Genomic DNA, 19259 nt, shown 5'->3' with positions numbered 1-19259 from the left:
GGTCTGATCAGGCCCCGGGTGCACCACTCCTGTGCACCACACACTTCTACAGCCTCATCACAGATTACACCGTAGACTCCTCGAGTCCACAGTGGAATTACTGTATTACTGTGCCCTATTTCTCAGCAGCATACACATTCTCAGAGAATCTCAGTCTATGCCTCCAATGAACTTTCAGAATGAAATGGAACCGGTAATACAAGTAGCCCTTACATAATGAAGTAACATTTAGTATTGATTTCTTATTTGCAGGAGGGAACCCCAGCAGAGGAAGGAGTAAGCTGAATAAAACAAAATATTTGGTCCAACTTGTTTACTTTCTATGCCTTCTGAACTGCTCATTCCCAAGCTCCACTCTGAAAAACATCTGTCTGCAATTCAGAACCACCCAAGCTCTTATGGAAATGTCGGTCTTTAGTTTCCCCATAAACAAGGGCTCACATTTCACCTGACTGCTGGTTGTCAACTCTAATAAGCAATTTTTGCCTCCATTCAACAAGAAGATAAAGCCAGATGAAGCATATTGAATTAAGCCAAAGTCTATAAGAGAATAAGATGGCATAAAAAGTAAATCTTGGGGTTGTAGATATTCATAAATAACATCCTTATGGAAGGAAAGGTAGATGGTTGATAGTGACCTACCTTCAACATAAACTTCAAATAATTCTCATTAAATTCTGAATCTATATTTAAATTTAAGGCAGTGTGTATGTAAAAATGAAAGCTGGTACAGTAGCCCATTGGATATTTCATCAGAATTTTTTTAGAATGGGGTCCAATACTACAAACTTAAATGAAATAACTCAGATCGAGAAATAAAGATTACATAGCAAGGTAAGGCCTGACCATGGAGAAAGAGAGGAAATGGAACCAAGTCACAGATGAGAGGTTGGCATGAATTAATATAGAAGGATCATTATCTCATATTTGTGATTAAATAAACAACCTAAAAAATGCCTCCACTGAAATGTAAGCTCAAATGTTATCTTTAAATTACTCAGCATTTGAGACAACACCTCTAAGTAGCCTTTAAAAGATACTTTTATAAATAACTTGCCAGAGATCCTATAGCCTAAACATTTCACTCTTAAGGAATGTCCAGATTCCTCTAAAGCTGTAAATCCAAAAATATGTTCCAAGGTGATCTGGGGAACCACAGGGAACTCACAGGGGTGCAAAAGGACTTTTGTGATTTCAAGGCAAACATGGTGGTACTCAAGATCAGTCAAACACCTCAGGAACAAGTGGCTGGCGGGAGTTCAGAGTTGCAATGCTGTGTTCCTTTTAATGTCATTCTATGTTTTTAAAACTAGGTCTTTGAAAGTTCTATGATGAAAAGCAAAAATCATGTGAAAATCAGTGTGAAACAGGAAGTGAGGGTGTTGGTGTCCGCCTCTGGTCCAAATATTTGAGATTTTCCATGGCCAAAGGCACACACGTGCCTACAGTAAGTTGTGGTTACTAAAAACAGAATGAAAATAATTTTCTTTTAATGGATGGGCTCTACTTTTTACTTACTTCTATTCTGTTAAGTTGTTAAATCATGATACTTATTAAGTTGTTTGGTGCTAACTACTTAACAGAATTGTTCAGTTTTTCTTTTGGCCTAGAGGCATGAAGAAAAACTTACCTTGAGACTGAGGATATAGGGACGGTAAATAGAGGAAGTTTGAGAACTTGTGCTATAGCCTCTAGAATCTAAGCTATTATTTTATTTTCATTTAAAACACATCTACACACACAGCCCCCACATAGTACATGCTTACAGATCCCACTGTCATGAGATGCATCTTAATTTTAACTCTGATACCAACAAGAATCACAGTTATTCTTAGCTTTAATTCTTAAACTACAGACTTGTGTCCCTCAGGAACTGTGGTTCTGCTGCATAAAAATAGTACACAAAGATGTTTTTACCAAACCAAACCAACTATAATCAGCAATGATGTGTGCAAAGAATACAGCTTATTCAATTTTTATTTATTTATTTATTTTTGAGATAGAGCCTCAAGATGTCACCCTGGGTAGAGTTCCATGGCATCACAGCTCACAACAACCTCTAACTCCCAGGCTTAAGTGATTCTCTTGCCTCAGTCTACCAAGTAGCTGAGCCTATAGACGCCTGCCACAATGTCCAGCTTTTTTTGGTTGTAATTGTAATTGTTGCTTGGCAGGCCCGGGCTGGATTTGACCCACCAGCTCTGGTGTATGCGGCTGGTGCCTTAGCCACTTGAGCTATGGTGCCAAGCTTTATTCAATTTTTAGATCTATCCAAAGGGTATAGATTCTAAAATTAAGAAATTGCTACTTTAGAGTTTATAATGTGCATGTTCGAAATACAGTTTAAATAATCCATGAGATGTGAAAACTATGGCATTGTTTACCATGCATTAGGAAATAGTAGAATGGGGTGGTTAGAAAATAGGATTTGTAGCTGGACAAACCTTGGTGGATGTCCCAGCACTACCCCAGCTGACTTTGAGGCTTTGGAAAAGATATATGTGTTATTATTGTTAATTTGTCTGTTTTATAGCCTAATATAGTTCCATCATCTTTACAGTAGGGTTAATAAAAGTGTCTACCAGATAAGCGTACAGTGAGCAGTAAATTAAATAATGCATATAAATGCATAGCACTATGCCTGATATTTAATAAGTGATGGCTATTAATAGCACACTGTGTTATAAAGGAAAACAATCCTCCCAATGAATAATTCAAATTACAAATTTAAATCAACTTTTTTAAACTTCATTCTATAGGTGACATTGAAATTTATCTGCTTCCTCACACTATATGTATTTCCTTTGTCTGCATTCGATTGAAGAGGCACCCAAGAAACTAAGTTTGTTATTGCTCTCCTTGAGAGGGCAGTTTGATGCAAGGCCAGTAAAATAATTAACAGTTAAACCCAAATTTAAATGGTGAGGAACAAAGGTTAAATAATGCACCTGAATAATACAAACTACAAAAAAGTAGAGACTCAGCAAAAAGAAAAAGACATTTGATTGATTATCCTTTTCTTAAATTCTTCACCTCTAATTTCCAAAAGCCTGTCCTTGCTTGGTTCATCCTCCTTCTTGGCATTTTCTCCTTCTCTACTTCTTTGCTGACTTTACAACCATTTCATTAAATTATGGAACATGTAACCTATGGCAGAGTCCACTAAAAATCATGAAGGATATCTGGATAGTTACAAAATAACTCTAATCGAAAGCTTCATAGGAAAAGAACATCAAGGGAGGGAAGGAAAAGTTATGTGAGAGGCAAGAGAGGAAGAAACTAGCACTGACTGGGGAGAGTCCGGGAAGCCTTCGTAGATGAGTTGCTCTTTCAGGTGGGCCTTAGACCTCCGGTAGGATTTGGATACGAGGAAACAAAGGGAAGGGCAGAAGCAGAGGCACAGAGGCAGTGACCACGGCAGTGAATGAGGCATTGCGCCAATCTGATTATCCCTCCCACCCCAGCGCTCAAGATGCCATGAAAATAGTGTCAAAAAATAAGTTTTTAATGCTTCCAACCTTATCAGTAATAAGCCAGGGAATTCCCTGTTCTGGTTCTAGTTCTGCCATTAACAAGCTGTCTGGGCCTGGGAAAGTAATTGCATGTGACCTCCAAATGAAGGACGTGTCACTCCGAATTAGGAAAACTGTGTCAAATGAAGAAGCATAGCTTTCAAGAATGGCATTTAAGGACATAAGTTTTTATAGTGTAAAAAAATAGAATGCTTCCTTAAGAAACACAGTTACCAACTCTCTTGATTCTAAATGTATGCATTTTTTTAATGTCTGTAAAATTATAAAGTCTTCTAACCACAAATACAATTGGGTAAATACCTTTTATTTTTTAATACCTTTTATTTTATGGAAAAAATTTTAGATCAATGATATGTCTTAGAATTAAGGCAATGATATAATAGTTGACTGAAAAACTTAAACACCTACTACAACATGTCTGTTACCATGTTAGGACCTAGAGATATAGCTGGGAGGGAAAAGACATTCCAATCCTGTAGGAGAGGATTTCTAATCAGGGGTAAGCATGGAATACTATGGGAGCAGAGAAAAGTGTCTCCCATAGTCACATGGAGTCAACAGAGACTTTCTAGAGAAGGTGACGAGTAGGTGAGCCTTTCCAGAGAAGAAGAGAGTAATGCAGGACCCATAAGAAGCAGCAAATAGAAGGAAAGTGCTTTGAGCCAGAGGCAACTGTGTGAGCTAACGCAGGAGGAGAGGGGAGGTCAATTGGGGCCGCAGTAAGACGTCTGGAATGGTCAAGAATCACAGGTGTGAGGGATGAGACTCAAATGAATAACAGGGCCTGATCATGGAAAGCTTTGAATTTCACGATAAAAAGTGAGCCTTTAATTCTGAACGTGATGCCGATTCACTGAAGGGTACCAAACAGGAGAAAGCCACTGTGCTGAGGAGTATTAACAGTGGGGATTGGAGACGGCTGGGCGGAGCAGCCGTCGGAGAGACGGAGAAGGGCAGGGCGCAGAGGCCGCTAGGCTAGCTCAGATGAGTCGTGGGGATGACAGGGCTATTGAAAAGAGGGATGAGATAGTTACTTTGCAAGGTAGAAAAGTAAAAAAGATAGGATTTTATTAATGCCTGAAGTGGGCTACCAAAGGGAGGTGAGAATGATGGATGTTAAAACCTGAGTCATTATCAAAAAGGACTTTAAGATCATTTAACCCAAATTCCTGAGCAGCTGGGAAAAAAACAAAAACAGTAAAACTCAATAATTTGGAACCTCAGGCTAGAGTCTGAGACTTGACCTGGCCGAGTTGAAGGAGAACACTCTGGTACCCTCACCTAGAAGATAAGGATCTTCCTTCACTAGAATAAACTACATTCCCGCCCCAGGGGCAACAGAGCCACCATATCCCTCTGGGAATGTCCATCCCAGAACGAAAGACAACAACAAAAAAATAAAATAAAAAAGGTTCTTAATGGTTTGAAAGCGCTGAAGGCTTCCTTGGAAAGATTCACCAGAAGAAGGAGAGAAAGGGTTCTAAGCAGAACTTGAGACATCTATTCTAGAAATTGTTACACGTGACAATGACTCCAGTATCAACCCCAGGGACTGCTTAGCACCAAACCACTTTTACTGACCAACAAATATGTACCGGGTCCCATGTTCTACTTATGTGTGGCCCAGACTCCTCACCCAGAAAACCAGACGATCTATTTGTCAGAATTGTTACAGGGCTTAAATTGTAAATATTGCTTCAATAAACTGATAAGGATAAGGAACTTTAATCTCCACTATTCCAACGCCAGTTTCTCACGTCTATCCTTCCTAACTTGCCTGCTGCTTCCCTCTCACCCCCGCCTTCCTCACGCATTGTAATCTCTGACGAGTTCAGAGTACCAGAAGTCCTCACTGAATTCTCATCTCCCAGTTATGGCTGGGTCTGGTACCCTTGCTGACTTGCTTTTAGCACTTGGCACTTCCTCTTCAGAACATTTATCAAAACAGTGATTAAATGATAATAATTTTGAAATATATTTATGCCCCACCAGACTCTAAGGGTCCATAAGAGCAAAGATGGATCCATTTTAATCACCCCTAAATCCCCCTCCTTATTAAGTAAATAAGTAAGTTTTCCCAGACAAGATCCCACACCTCTCAAATGTTCAAGTTTTTAAAATGATTTTAAGGCTGAGCATGGTGGCTCACTCCTGTAACCCTAGCACTCTGGGAGGGTAAGGTGGGAAGATTGCTTGAGCTCAGGAGTTCAAGAACCAGCATAAGCAAGAGGGAGACCCCATTTCTACTAAAAATAGAAAAACTAGCTGAGAATTGTGGCAGGTGCCTATGGTCCCAGATACTTGGGAGGTTGAGACAAGAAGGATGGCTTGAGCCTAGGAGCTAGGCTGACACCATTGCACTCTAGCCTGGGCAGCAGAGTGAGACTCTTGTCTCAAAAAAAAAAAAAAGAAAAAATGCTTTTAAAATAAAATGCAATAGGTCAGGTGCAGTGGCTCACACCTGTAGTCCTAGCACTGTGGGAGGCCGAGGCGGTGGATCTCTTGAGCTCAAGAGTTTGAGACCAGCCTGAGCCAGAGCAAGATCCTTATCTCTAAATATAGTCGGGTGTTGTGGTGGACTCTTGTAGTCTCTTGGACTCAGGAGGCTGAGGCAAGAGGATCAGATTGCTTGAGTCCAAGAGTATGAGGTTGCTGTGAGCTGTGACACCACACTATTCTAATGATACTCTGTGTCTCAATATAAATAAATAAATAATAAAATATAATAAAAGCAAATTAAGTAGCACTTCAGTCCTTAATGGGCGTTTCTCTGTGGCTCACAAGGAGACTACAGTGAAGCAGACCCAGGTTTCCCATTGACCTCCCCAGCCCAGAGTGCTCCAGGTACTTCTTCCTCTAGAGGACTCTACAAAGTCCTCCCTCAGGAGCTCTGTGACTTGGATCCATTCTCTTTCTAGTATCAGCCCCCTAACAACTTATCCCTGTCCCTTCATTGTACTCATCACAGCATATATAAGCCACAGGCAATGGGACGCCATCACACGATGTCCTGGGGAGACAAACTTGGCTTTAGTGCATATGAGAATTAAAGGAGGAGGACATTAGTGGTGGTCAAGAGGCTATGATGACAGGACAGTGCTGTCCCTGGTCTAGGGAAGTAGGGGGAGGCAAGCTCACCTTCTGACTTGGGGACTAATGGCATGGAAGGGTCAGAGAAGGAGAAAGATGGCAGGGGTTTCAATTCTAAGTGACTAGGGGAAAGGTAGCATTGCTAACACCAATTAGGAAGTCTAGTGACTGAGGGAAAATGCCTCGCTTAGACTTATAAATAGCAGCCTATCATTAAATGGGGCACTTGAGAATGTTTTCGTTCCTTCTGTCTTGTTATTTTTCTTTTGCATTTTCTGGTTGTGCTACATTGAGCACCTATTACTTTGTTAATAGAAATAAAAACAATTCTGTTTTTAATGAAAATTTTGCTAGGGCCATATTGATCTTGCATGTGAGATTTCGTAAAGGATCGTAAAGGATGCTCTGCAGGAAGATGGCATTGTGCAGTCTGAAGCTCATGAGGTCATGGGCACAGTTCTGGAGTCTTCAGCAAAGGGTTTAAGGCCCTAGGAGTGTGTGAGATCCTGAAGGGAAGGAGACAGATCTAAAGAGAGTCAGAGGAGAAAAATCCCGATTCAAGTTGTGCAGCCTTGAAGTCACTCATAGACAATAATCGGGCAGGTGAGAGCACAGGAAATATCACAGCGGCTCCGAGGCTTTGTCCAGCCTTCTCAGCTTCAGCCTCAGAGAGTAGAAGGATGTGGTGTTGGGGGATCTTCTCTGCACCCCAGGAGTATTTTGAAGTTACCTCTACCAAGACTCTTTACTCACTGTGACAGTGATTTCCTTTTGTGTGTCATGACCGCACTAAACTGAGGTCATGAATCCAGTCTTATTCATCCCGTCACCTAGCACAGTGCCTGTCACATGCCAGCCACTTGATGTTCACACATGCAGAAGAAACCAACAGCACGGACAGCATCGTTCCTTCCCATTTCCTCCCTCTCTCGGGTGACTTTTCTCAAACTGCCACTTGCTTCTAACTGGTCCTCTAAAACTCAGATGACGGGACAAGTCCTACAGGGTACTGCCCACGTGTCTGTGACAAATTTGACTCTATTGTCCTTCTGCAAGAAGCGCAGTGTCTCCCCCACACATCCCTCACCTCTCTCGCCAGTTTTGCCCCATATGCACATTATTTACCTGTATGCACATGACAGATGATTTCACATGGCATTTTGAAAATCTATAATTAGCCAGCCTAGAAACAATGCAATAAACTGCCCAGCAGAGAGTGGCCTAGACTTTTTTTTTTTGCTTGACACATGGTTGCCAAATTTAGCTCTTTCTACATACCTTGACATTTAATACCCTTCCTATTAAACTCCCTGGAGAATTTCAGTCTTTTAGAATTAAGTACTGGAGGGAGAGTCAAGTCCAAACCCTTGCTTCAGTTGAATTTCACAACCTGAAAACACTTTACAAACTCTGCCCAACATATGACTGGGACACAAATGAGCATGAAGACCTGGCGTGAAGACCCCTGACTGTGCGCCCAGCTGCCTTTGCTCTTACCCGTGCCTCTGGGACAGTTAATGTGTTCCTGTGTTTCCCTGTCACATGGCTAGGTGGGGAGAGTTAGTGTAGATGTGTCCTGCATGGAAATAGTTAGAAACCCTTGTTATTTAGTCGAGCTTTATAGTTAAACTTCTACGTAGTGAAAAAGTACTCTCTAAACAAATTGTTCTACTAATTTATTTTCTACTATAGTTTTTAAATCTAGAGTCAGGTTTTCTGATGACTATACGCTCTCTGATTCTTGAACTTCTCTAATATAAAGTGGGTTCAACATCTTCGGCTTAGTCTATACCCTCAGCAAGGATGGGAAGATTAAGTAGGAAAATGTAAGTGAAAAAAGTTTGTAATAATGATTACAAAAGAATAGAGCTAGTGATTCTTTAGCATTTATTATGTTTCAGGCAGAGCTGTGCCTGAATTAACTCATTTAATTCTTATAACAATTCCAAAAATGCAGGTATTACTATACCAAATTTACAGGCAGAAAACCAAGGCACAGAAGCAAAACAACTTGCACAATTACCAAGATAGTGAGGAAGAAAGTTGGAATAAACTACCATGTGCTACCTATTCCCCAGGCAGAATAATAATGTAACATTTTGCTGACAGAAACTGTGAGAGATAACATAAGAGATATCACAGGGAAATAAGATAATCACTCTTACAGACGAGACAAGTAAGATCCAGTAAGATTTCATGGCGTGCCCAATGTCCAGGATTTATATTTTTATAATATGTATTATTTAGAGTATATTTAGACTACGTCTGGAGGGCCTTTTTTAAATTGAGGGAAACAGAACAAAGCAGTTAAAAACAGGAGTGATGTATTTCATGGGCAAATTTTAAATTCCAGCACTAACACCTAACCTGCTATTTCTTAGAAATTCAACATAAAATATACCTGGACAATTATAAGAATAAATGCTTAAGAAATGTTAGCTACTATTATAATCACTGTCCCAGTGCCTGCAACTAAGTTCCAAAGCACATCAGGAGTCCTAGAAAAAAACTGTACAGCTCTCCTTGAAAGTGTGAATGGAACATTTATAGTATCCAGATCTAGACAAGAGTAGGAAGAGAGGGGAGTCCCAAGTGTGAACATTTTTTGTTTTCTTTTTTCCTAATTAATCTATAAAAAGAAAGAAAGATTCTATAAATTCACATCATGCCCATGAATCAGAATGTCAGGAATAGATTTTTATTCATTTCCTTCCACTATATGCCCAGTGGTACTAATATCTAAGAAAAGTTAGAAACAGGAAGGAAAAGGTAAGAATATCCCCAACTTCTAATGAAACTGGGCCTTTAAAGGGAAAGAATGCATAATCCCTGTGGGCTTACTGTGTGCCAGGCACTCACCGGCCAGTGGGTACAAAGTGCTTGGCTGGACTCTGGGTTAGGCGGAACCAGGTCAAATCTGGCTCTTCAGCTATTAGCTGGGTGGCCCTGGGAAGTGTTACTTAATTTCACTGACTCTATGAAGAACTTTTGAAAACAGAGCTAATCCAGCTGCTCCTCTAGGGGGGAAATCCCTGGGATCCAGGGCAACTGTGTCCTCTGTGAGACATCACCTTGTTTCAAGGCCTGTTTTACAAGTCATTAAAGATATTTCTGGAGTCTTTCAGGATCATATTGACCAACTATTTGCCTCTGAAAGATACATGATGAGAATTTGCTGGACAAATAAGAGTCCTACTTGGCATTAAACTGAATGAATATCAAAAGTCCAGCTGAGCAGAGATTCCCTCCATAGCAGGTGTATCTCATATCCTACGAAGACAAGGCAAGTCCAGTCCTCTCTGTCTCATCTGTGCCCCCAACCCTCTCAAAGGTAGGCCCACAAACCTTCACTAGAGCTTTCCAGATGTACCCTGGAGTTGAGCAGAAGGCAAGAGAGGAGCCTTCTTATCTGTGGACAGACCGGCTGTGACTGGAAAGGACAATAACTTAGTTGACCTGAGTCTGGGTGGGCAGCTGAGGCTGGATTTCTTATCAACTCATAACCCATAGGGACCCCATTGCAGCCTAATCGTACATGCTCCGACTGTTCTTTCCCACATTGGCCCAGATTCTGCCCAATGTGCTGTGCGTGCTCTCCAACCCCTAACAGCTCATGGGGCCTTTAAGCTGGAGGCTGCTAAAGGCAGGTTTTCACTGAGCATTAAAGCTCTGGGAGAAAGAAGCTCCACCGCTGAGATGCTGAAGAACTCCACCACTGAATCGGCAGAAATGACTCTCCCATGACTCTTCAGATTTCTCATTTGCACAGACTTCTGTGACTACGGTCTCCACGGCAACCTCAGTCCAGAATCATGGCTCAGGAAGCATTTCCGAGACTGGGGGTTAAAATGTTGTAAAATAGTTGTAAAATGGGTAAAATGGGTAAAGCTGATAATGGTGGCAAGTATTTGGAGGAAAAATACACGAGTAATTAGAGGAATCACAATTTGTTAGGACTTATTCAGGATGTGTACATCACATCCTTCTCACCTAGCATTTCTACAGTCTCAAAAAAAACAGCAGCTAGTGTAATAATAATTCCTGCAGATCTCTTAGAATCTAGGGCCTAGATGGTAGTGCAATTGCCTTTAGCTAGCATTGTTTGTTTTCATCTCCCATGTATAGGAAGAAAGCACATTCTCTCTGTTTGTAGATAAGGAAACTAAAACAAGGGATAAGAGAATTTATCTGAGTGCCTACTACACTTGGAGTGAAACAGGAATTCAGACAGGGGCAATTCAACTCCAGAATTTGAGCTATTAATTATTATCCCCCTCCATCTCCCCTGTTGAAGGGAAGAAACAGAGGCCCACAGACATATAACATACCTGATGTCACACTGTTACTTAGATTGGACATAAAAGTCCCAATGACAGCTGTATCCCCTTTAAACAGTAAGCCGTTTCTAAATCTGAGTCCTAGAGACTTTTATGCAGCCACTAAAACATACCCCAACTAAGTACACAGACTCACAGAAAACTTTTTTAGATGAAAAGCCCAATCAAACGGTGGCTGATAAAATCTTCTGGTCTCAATAACCCCTGTGCTACTAGAGCTGCTAAAGATGATTCCAAATGCGTGGATCTTCCCACATGCCATAAGTATCAGCATAAGACCTGGCAGGGCATGATTGAAGAGGTGGTAGAGTCCTCAAGACCAGAAACGCCCTTTCAAAAATTTTCCACATTTATTCTGGCTTCAAGCCATGATAAAATGTTTCCAATCAAATGCACCAGCTTAAATGAACTCATTTTTCAAAAAAGAAGTGGCTAGTGTGGGTCGAGCACTTATAAGATAGGTTCTTGGTGCCACAGACCATAAAAGATGAAGTAAGACTGTTTAAAGTGGTCCATGGAGAATCCAGAGGACCTTAAAACTTCTGAGCAGGAAGGGTGCTGAGACTTCCTTGTCCAAGACTTTTTCACTTAACAGGGATACGGTTAGGCTGAAGAGACTTATCCAAAGCCACTGAATAGACTAGTTAGTGGCCCAGCCAAAATTTATAATGAGGGGTTGGACACACTCAGGCTGCAAACAGCCTCAGTCCAAGGATTCACTCTGGACTAGACACTTTGCACCCTCACTTTTGCCTGGACCTAACATCTGGCAAAAACTCTCAGAGTTAAATTCTGTTTGCAAACATTGTAAATAAACACTTCTCATTTTCCAGAGCTCTCAGTGACAACTTTAGGGCCAAATCAACAAATCTTATGGCTATCATGGGGTCTTACACAAAGTGGCTTTAAAACGTAGAAGCAACCCACACCCTCCTTTGGGTGGGAGAAGAGGGGGACAAAGAGAGAGGGGGGGAGGGAGAGGGAGAGGGAGAGAGATAGACTGACTTTGTCCCTGACAGACGTATGAATGAGAGAAAGAAAGAGAAGAGACAGATACGTTACCCCTGATATAGACACATAAAGAAAGATAGGCTGCCTCAAAGCAAAAATCCTCAAACCCTCAAACTCCCTGGACGGAAGGGCAGAAAGGAAGGTAGTGAAAACAGGAACGGTTTCTCTAGGTTAACCCGGCTAGGGGCTTCCCCTCGGTCAGCTCCAGCACTTAGGGTGTGCGTGACACTCTCGGCTGCGTCACTGGCAGGACTGCCGGCGCCCAGAAAACCGGTTGGAGTGGAGAACAGAATGCTTCCTCTGATTCCCGGGGGAGGCCTGGTTGAGGCAGAGAGATCTCAGGGGAAGGTACCAGAGCGAGCTAAAGCATCAGCCCCCAAACGCCAGGGAATGAACATGAAGTTTTCGCTAGAGTGTGAAACTTTTTTTTCTTTGAAACCAAGTTTGCAGCCCACCCGGAAAAGTCTCTTGCCTCGCAACCTAGTGATGTGGATCTCACGCGTGGCCGCAAGCCGCTGCCCTGGGACTGCCCTTGCTGCCCCCACCCGGGCGCTCACCTGCGATGTCCCAGAGCTGCAGACGCACTACCGTCTCCGGATCCCAGTGGAGCACCTTGAGTGCGAAGTCCACGCCGATGGTGGCCCGGTAGTGCGAGGAGAAGTTCTGGTGCACGTAGCGCTTGATGATGCTGGTTTTACCCACGCCCAGGTCGCCGATCACTAACAGCTTGTACAGATGCTCCCTGTGCGGGGCCTGCATCCTGGCTGCCGGCCGGCCGTGCGGTGCCCGACCTGGGAAGCGCAGTCTGGGCTGGGCGCAGGGAAGAGACCCGGGGCGCGCTGGCTAGGGCGCAGGGAGAGGCGGCGGCGGGGCGGGACAGGGGCCCAGGGCGGAACTCCTCCCCTGGGGGTTGACCCTCTTCCCTACTCCGCGGTCTCCGTGAGGGCGGAGACCTAGGGCTCCCGGGGCTGGAAGCTGAGGGGCTCCTGTGTTACTGCCTGTCGCAGCACTTACTTGTACAGAGCTTTAGAGTTTCCAAAGAGCTTTTTCCAGCCTGTGCTTCTGGCCACAAACGTATGAAGTGTGGATTACATTTTCCATGTTGTGTGTGCAAGAAAATTGCGTGTCAAAAATTTCTGTGTGGGAGGTGTCAGTGAAAGGTCAGCCCGAACGAATGTTAGAGGGTCCTTGCCACCACCCTACACTGTAGAGAGAGAATATGCGATCAGGAGGCGCTGCTTGGGTCCTGCTTGGCCAGGTCCTGAGTTGAGTAACCCCTGCAAATCATTAGAACACCCCCAACTTGTTAAAAGAAATGGTAACGCGGACCTCTCAGCAGCCTGCAGGTGTGAGAGGTGAGGGCTTTCACAGCCATTCAACTGGAATGGTCTAACAAAGAGGATGGCGGGGCTGAAAAAACTAAGGGCATTCAAGACCATGAGCCTTCTCTCTTATCCTCAAAGCTCTGAGCTGCTCTGAAAGACAGTTTAAGCAACTAGTCAGATGATTATAAGTAAGAATGATACCAAACATTTGCTGAACCCTTGCTATGTGCCAGAGTTTTTGTACATTGGTCATTTAATCATCCCAGCATTCTTAATAATACGTTCCATTATTCTTCCCATTTTACAAATGAGGAAGCCAAGGCCTAGATATTTTAAGCAAGATAGCCAGGCATATTTAAATAACATACCCAGCTAGTAAGAAAAAATGTCAAATATAAACCTAGGTCTTTTCAACTGTCAAAGATATTTTTTTCATTCACTCATTCATTTGGCTAATATATATGGTGAATGCCTGCCATGTACCAGGCACAGCTCTGTGTGCTTGAAATGTAATGCAGACAATTCCTGGCCTCAAAATATTTAGCTTCTTGTAGATGGAGGCAGACAAATAATTTGTAATGTATTAACTGATAAGAAATTAAGGTAGGAAAGGTGATATACACAGAGTTGGTATGGGGTTGGGTTTTAAGATAGGGTAGCCAGGGCAAGTCTCCCTGAGAAGGAGAAAATTCCTGAGAACAAAGTGAGACGATCGGCCTGCAGGTTTAGAGGACGAGCCTTGTACACCAAAATGAGCCATTTTGTACCGGGTTGTGCCGGGAATGAAGCTCGGTTCACATTTTATCATTTCATCTTCCAGTTGCTTTATACACTGGGATATTCTGTTCAATTTACACACGAGGAAACCAAGACTGAAAGCAGCTTTCCCCAGGCCTTACAGAACCAGTAAGCATTAGAACTGGGATTTAAACACAGGCCTGTTGAAATAACAAATGGAAGGTTAGACATGACATTGCCTTCCTGCCTTCCCTCTGACATCACACACCCTAATCTTCAGCCTCTGCAAGCACCAAACAGATGGATGTCCTAGATTTGTGACCTGGACAAACCACATACCCTCTCTCAACTTTAGTTTCCACACCAATGACATGAGGATGGTAATATCTAACTTACATAGTTATTGAGATGACCATGACCAGACATCTCTAGTCTAGAGGACTAGACATCTAGACTAGCTACAACATTTCATTTTAGCTGCTAATATGAAATGAGGGACAAGTTTTAAATAATGTCCCCAAGTCTACCTTGTTCAGCTTTCTCCCTCCTTAGAGGGTCACTCAGAAGCCTTGGCTTGTCGTGAGCACAAACTAAAGGTGTGCAGAGTTACACTGGTCTGTGTTTCAGTGACCTGGTTAGAGGGGTAGGCCTCACTCACTGGTTTCTACCCACATATCAGCACAATAGGCAGATCGCATCTAACAAGTGAGACAAATATTTTACCTGCTTAAAGAATTAGCCAACACTGTGGCTTTTCTTCCTAAAGAGGGGAATTTAGGAAACCAAGGTTATTAAGACATTCTTAACACCTGCAAAATTGGAGATGATGACAAAATCAGATCTTTGCTGGAAATAAAATCCTGAGAAACAAGTTTGGTCTGAACCAGAGTGGATAGGGTAGCAGTAAGAAGAGAGGTAGAAGTTTGAGACACAGTGTGGCCCAGCCCTCAATATTAACCTGACCCCACCTCTTCACAGGCCCCCAGTCTAGTTTGCCTTAGCCGAGGCCAGGCTGAGTCATCCTCACCCCATGTGATCTCCCCTTTATCTGGAGCATATTGGGGAGACATTTAGATTTATGATGTGGTGCAGGCAAGGCATGACTCATATGTTTCTGCAGCCTGGAGTTTATAAAACTATAGGGAGAGAACTCTTTAAGCAAAAGAATACAAAACTAAAAATACAAAATTAGGTCCAGTGCCTTGGATGAGGCCCTGAAGCTTCAGCTCTGTCACCTCTCTGGAGGCAGGAAATCCCTCTCTCAGAGACAGTGGCCAACCCTGGTGAGGAAGCTCCCTGGCTAGGCAGGAAGTCTGTGCAACTTGTTTCCAGCAGCATTCATTTAGGTCTCATGATAATTCTTCACAGTGGGAAGAAATTACTCTCAGTTTATATTTTTAAGGCTTTTAGACTAAAGTAGCTTGGTAAGCACCCCGGGCTAGCAGCCTAGTAAAATCTTTGTAAAACCCACTCTGGCTCTCTGAACCTGAACATCCCTGAGGGTAAAGTGAGAGGGTTGTGTTGCAAGATCTCTGGAGAGTCATTTCGATGGGAAAGTATCAGAGTTCTTGGTCTCCTGGACATCCTCTGGTTGGAGGGACAGCTCAGCCTTTTCCAGTTGCCCCATAGTGACACCACTACCTAAGAGGTTGGGTTTTCTGTTCTGCACTCCATGTAGACTCTGTCTAAAGGTTTGAGAAGAGGCTGTCCGAAGGGACATCTCAAAACAAACATGATGCCATTGTTCCCTTCTGGTTTCCTGGCTCTGTCCTTTCCTCTGCTGCTGCACATTTTCTCATAAGACAGATAACCCAGACACGTTTTTTGGAAGGCAAACCTTTTTGTGCTCCCCTGCCTTGCTTTGAACTTACTTTTTTTCTACTCTCTCAACAATAAGCTGCAGAGGGGAGCCCAGGACCTGGGGATAAGCTATAAATTACATCCGGACCAGAGAGCTAGGGGGTGGAAAGATAGCATCAAGCGGTAAATCTGCCTTGCCACCTCTTCCTTTTACCCTCCCCTCCTTAATCATGATGCTTCATCACAACCTATCTGCCCCACCCTAAGACTCCATGTTCCCCAGATGCTTGAGGACTACCAGAGCATGGCTGGCTTCTGCTTGGCAAGACTGCCACAGGAGCCTGTGCTCCCTCAGTCTGGAGGGAACAGCTGGGGCTGTGTCACGTGGTCCCTCCTCCCAGCTACCACACTGCACTCTGGAAACCTGTTCTCTAGACTTACTGTGGAAACCTGTTCTCCAGATTTACTGCCAAAGCATCTATGACAACATCTTGACAATCTTACTACCCTCAAATGGTTTAACCACAGCACATCCTCTCACAAGTCTGGAAGGCAGATGACTCAAGTTTGTGAAAGGTATATGAGGCCACGTAGTGTTCAGAATTCAAGCCTGGGATGATGCCCCGGAAGGCACAGCATCAGAGTTCTCTGTCTCCATTCCTTTTTTTGCCAGGCGATGTAGGTACATACTCTTCTGCTTATAAAATGAAAAAAAGCTAATGAAAATGACTAAAAATTCCTTTGCACATGTAAATTTGAAGAGACGAACCCTTATGTTTCCCTCCCGGGGCTGCTGTATTTGGTGAGCTCCTGTGAAGTTGCCTTATTTGCTTTGCCATTAAGAGAAACATAGGGAGTTAGGCTTATGGGAGCTCTTAATTGTTGCTCTGAAGAAATATTTAAATAATAGCAAGATGGGACCCCAAAGCCTCTGTTGTAGAAAAGGTAAACTAATTATTCCTAGATTAATACAATGAATATATCTTAAAAGAGATGAACTTTACCCTGCAAAAAGCCTGTAAGAAATGACCGTGTAATTTATCATCCAAACCAAAACTCCTAAGAGTGAAAGGGCACTGTTAAAAATTACACCAAGCAATATGAAGAGGCCAGGGCTGTCCTGAGAACATTCATTCCTGAGGCAGTGGATTGGAGTTCTCAAATGGGATCTACAACTGCCAATGGCACTGGAAAATTTCCTAAATCACTGCTTTAATGAATAGGTCTGCCAAGCTAAGGTTATAGCTCATTTCTCTGTTCTCAAAGAGTTCTCCTTTTATGCAGTAGGCTGATCTAAAACCTGTGCTAACTTGCAGTGGGAGTCATCCAGTATTGATTCAGGATTGCAACAGTTGTCTGCAGCTTTTAGATTATTTGCAGAGAAACCAAGCTGGATTCTGTAAGGGAAGTACTTAAAATGAATACATTTCAATCTATGAGAATTTTGATGTAGGATGTTCCCCCCAAAAGATTCTATATTAGAATATTTATAATCTGTTCTCAAATAGAATATTTATGTATTATCACTGAACACTGATGGTAGGTGAGTTTTTAAACCTACCATTAATATGATTCAGGAACAATTACCAACTGAAATTATGTGCCGTAGCTGTACATAAGAGACATGGCTCATTCTCCTCCCAACTTATCTGACCTGGAAGAGTAAAAATGAGCTATGGAATGGTTAAAAGGCAAGCAACTGAGAAGATCAGGGAGTAACATGATTCTCTATGTACTAGAATTTCAACTTCCTGGTATTAGGTTCATGCTACAAGCCAAACCCTTTGGCTTGGTAACTTTGTTTGATCCTCATAACCACCTTATAACAGGTACCCCCAATTTATAAAGAAGAAATATAGTCCAGATAATTTACATGATTTTCCTAAAGTCATAGATATGAAGGGACAAAGTGAGAATCATAACTTTTAATTCATAAAACCATGCTTATTCTATGATTCCATGCTTTGTTAGAATGTGATAAAATCCAGGTCCAGATTTCTACTCTACTTTGTGTTTGCAATGCTACTAAATATTCAGGCTATAAAGAAAAAGAATTAATTCTATTTCTATTTTATAAAGTTGTAAGTATGTAGGAAAACATACAAGAAAGAAGGGGAAAAATCCCTGATTCAAAGACAAATGATATATCCCATGGTCTCTCAACAACTCAGGCAAAAATCAACACGAGTACACATGGCGTGTTATTCACGGGTGGGAGTGGTCTGCCCCGAGCATGTACTGAGGAGAGGAGACTGCTCCTGTTTGCTCTCAGAAGAGGCAGGAGGGTAGTACTGAGCGTCTCCAGTGAGTGAGCTGCTTGTCTGAGGACAAGAGACCAGTATAGCCTACCTTAGAAGGATAATGGAAGAAAATTACTGACAGACCACCAAAGCACCAATGAAGAAATACTTAGGTGCAAAGATTATAAAAGATTGTCTTGAGGATCTAGATCAGAAGACGTATTTTATATTTATCTAAGAGTGAACAAGCAGAAGCCCCTACCATCAAAATGTTCCCGTTCTGGTGACCCATCAGCATGGACACTCACAGCCCTCTGCCCTACGCTTCTCACCTCTTTCTCAGAACCTCTCACCGGCAACTTCCCTTCTGCCCATCCATTAAGGTTTACTCTTCTCCATTGTTGGGACTCCAACTTTCCCTGCTTGAGCTCATCCTCTCCCATGGCAATATTGTAAATTAGGCTAGAGATTTAGAACAATCTCGAATCAGGCAAATTTACCTAATTTTACATTCAAATTCTACCAATAGCTAGTTGTAAGAACTTAATAAAAGAATTTAATTTTTGTAAGCCTGACCCTTCATACATAAAAGGAGGATAATAATTTCTATCTCTCAATTTTATTGGGAAGACTAAAAGAAATGATTACGGGAAGTGCTTAGCATGGCACTTGGCCCAGGATATGCACTGATAAAGTAGCAAATGTCTGCGGATGACTTCTGTATCTGTATTTAAACCCGGACCTTACTCACGCATTCTGTACCATGTTCCAACTGCCTGTTGGGCATTTCTACCAGGCTTTCTGGCAGGCATTTCAAGTGCAGTATATGCAAAACTGAAGTCATTATCCACCCTAACAGACTTGTTTCTTTTCCTGTATTTCTGGTTTGGGGTCAGCGGCTCCACCTTCAATAAAGTCAGCCAAGCCTAAAAACACAGTCGCACTTGACTACTCTGTCTTTATTACCCTCACATCCTATGGCTCCAGTCCTCTGATTCTATCTCAAAGTCCTGGCTACATTTTCTCTTCTCCATAAAATTACTACTATAACAAGAAGATAAGTATCTATGCAATAGTATTGTAGAGAAAGAATTTTCAAGCATTATATGAAAGGCAGAGATCATAAAGGAGAAAAATAATAAATGTATATCTAAACCAATCTCTAGAAGCCAGACAAAGGATAAA

At 42.4% G+C, this 19259-nt stretch overlaps 1 protein-coding gene across 1 annotated transcript in view; it reads right to left on the bottom strand.

The window, feature by feature from the left end:
• The window catches only part of RAB38 (RAB38, member RAS oncogene family), a 63739-nt gene extending 50934 nt beyond the window's left edge, over positions 1–12805 (bottom strand). The window contains exon 1 of the mRNA XM_012801780.1: positions 12529–12805. Within this exon, the coding sequence (XP_012657234.1) occupies positions 12529–12730 (202 nt within the window). The 5' untranslated portion in view covers positions 12731–12805. The remainder of the gene's footprint in view (positions 1–12528) is intronic.
• Positions 12806–19259: the final 6454 nt, after the last annotated feature.

The sequence above is a fragment of the Otolemur garnettii genome, unplaced genomic scaffold (assembly GCF_000181295.1).
Source record: "Otolemur garnettii isolate 467f Iridium unplaced genomic scaffold, OtoGar3 scaffold00001, whole genome shotgun sequence".
Taxonomy (NCBI): Eukaryota; Metazoa; Chordata; class Mammalia; order Primates; family Galagidae; genus Otolemur; species Otolemur garnettii.
This window is presented reverse-complemented; position numbering and strand designations above follow the sequence as displayed.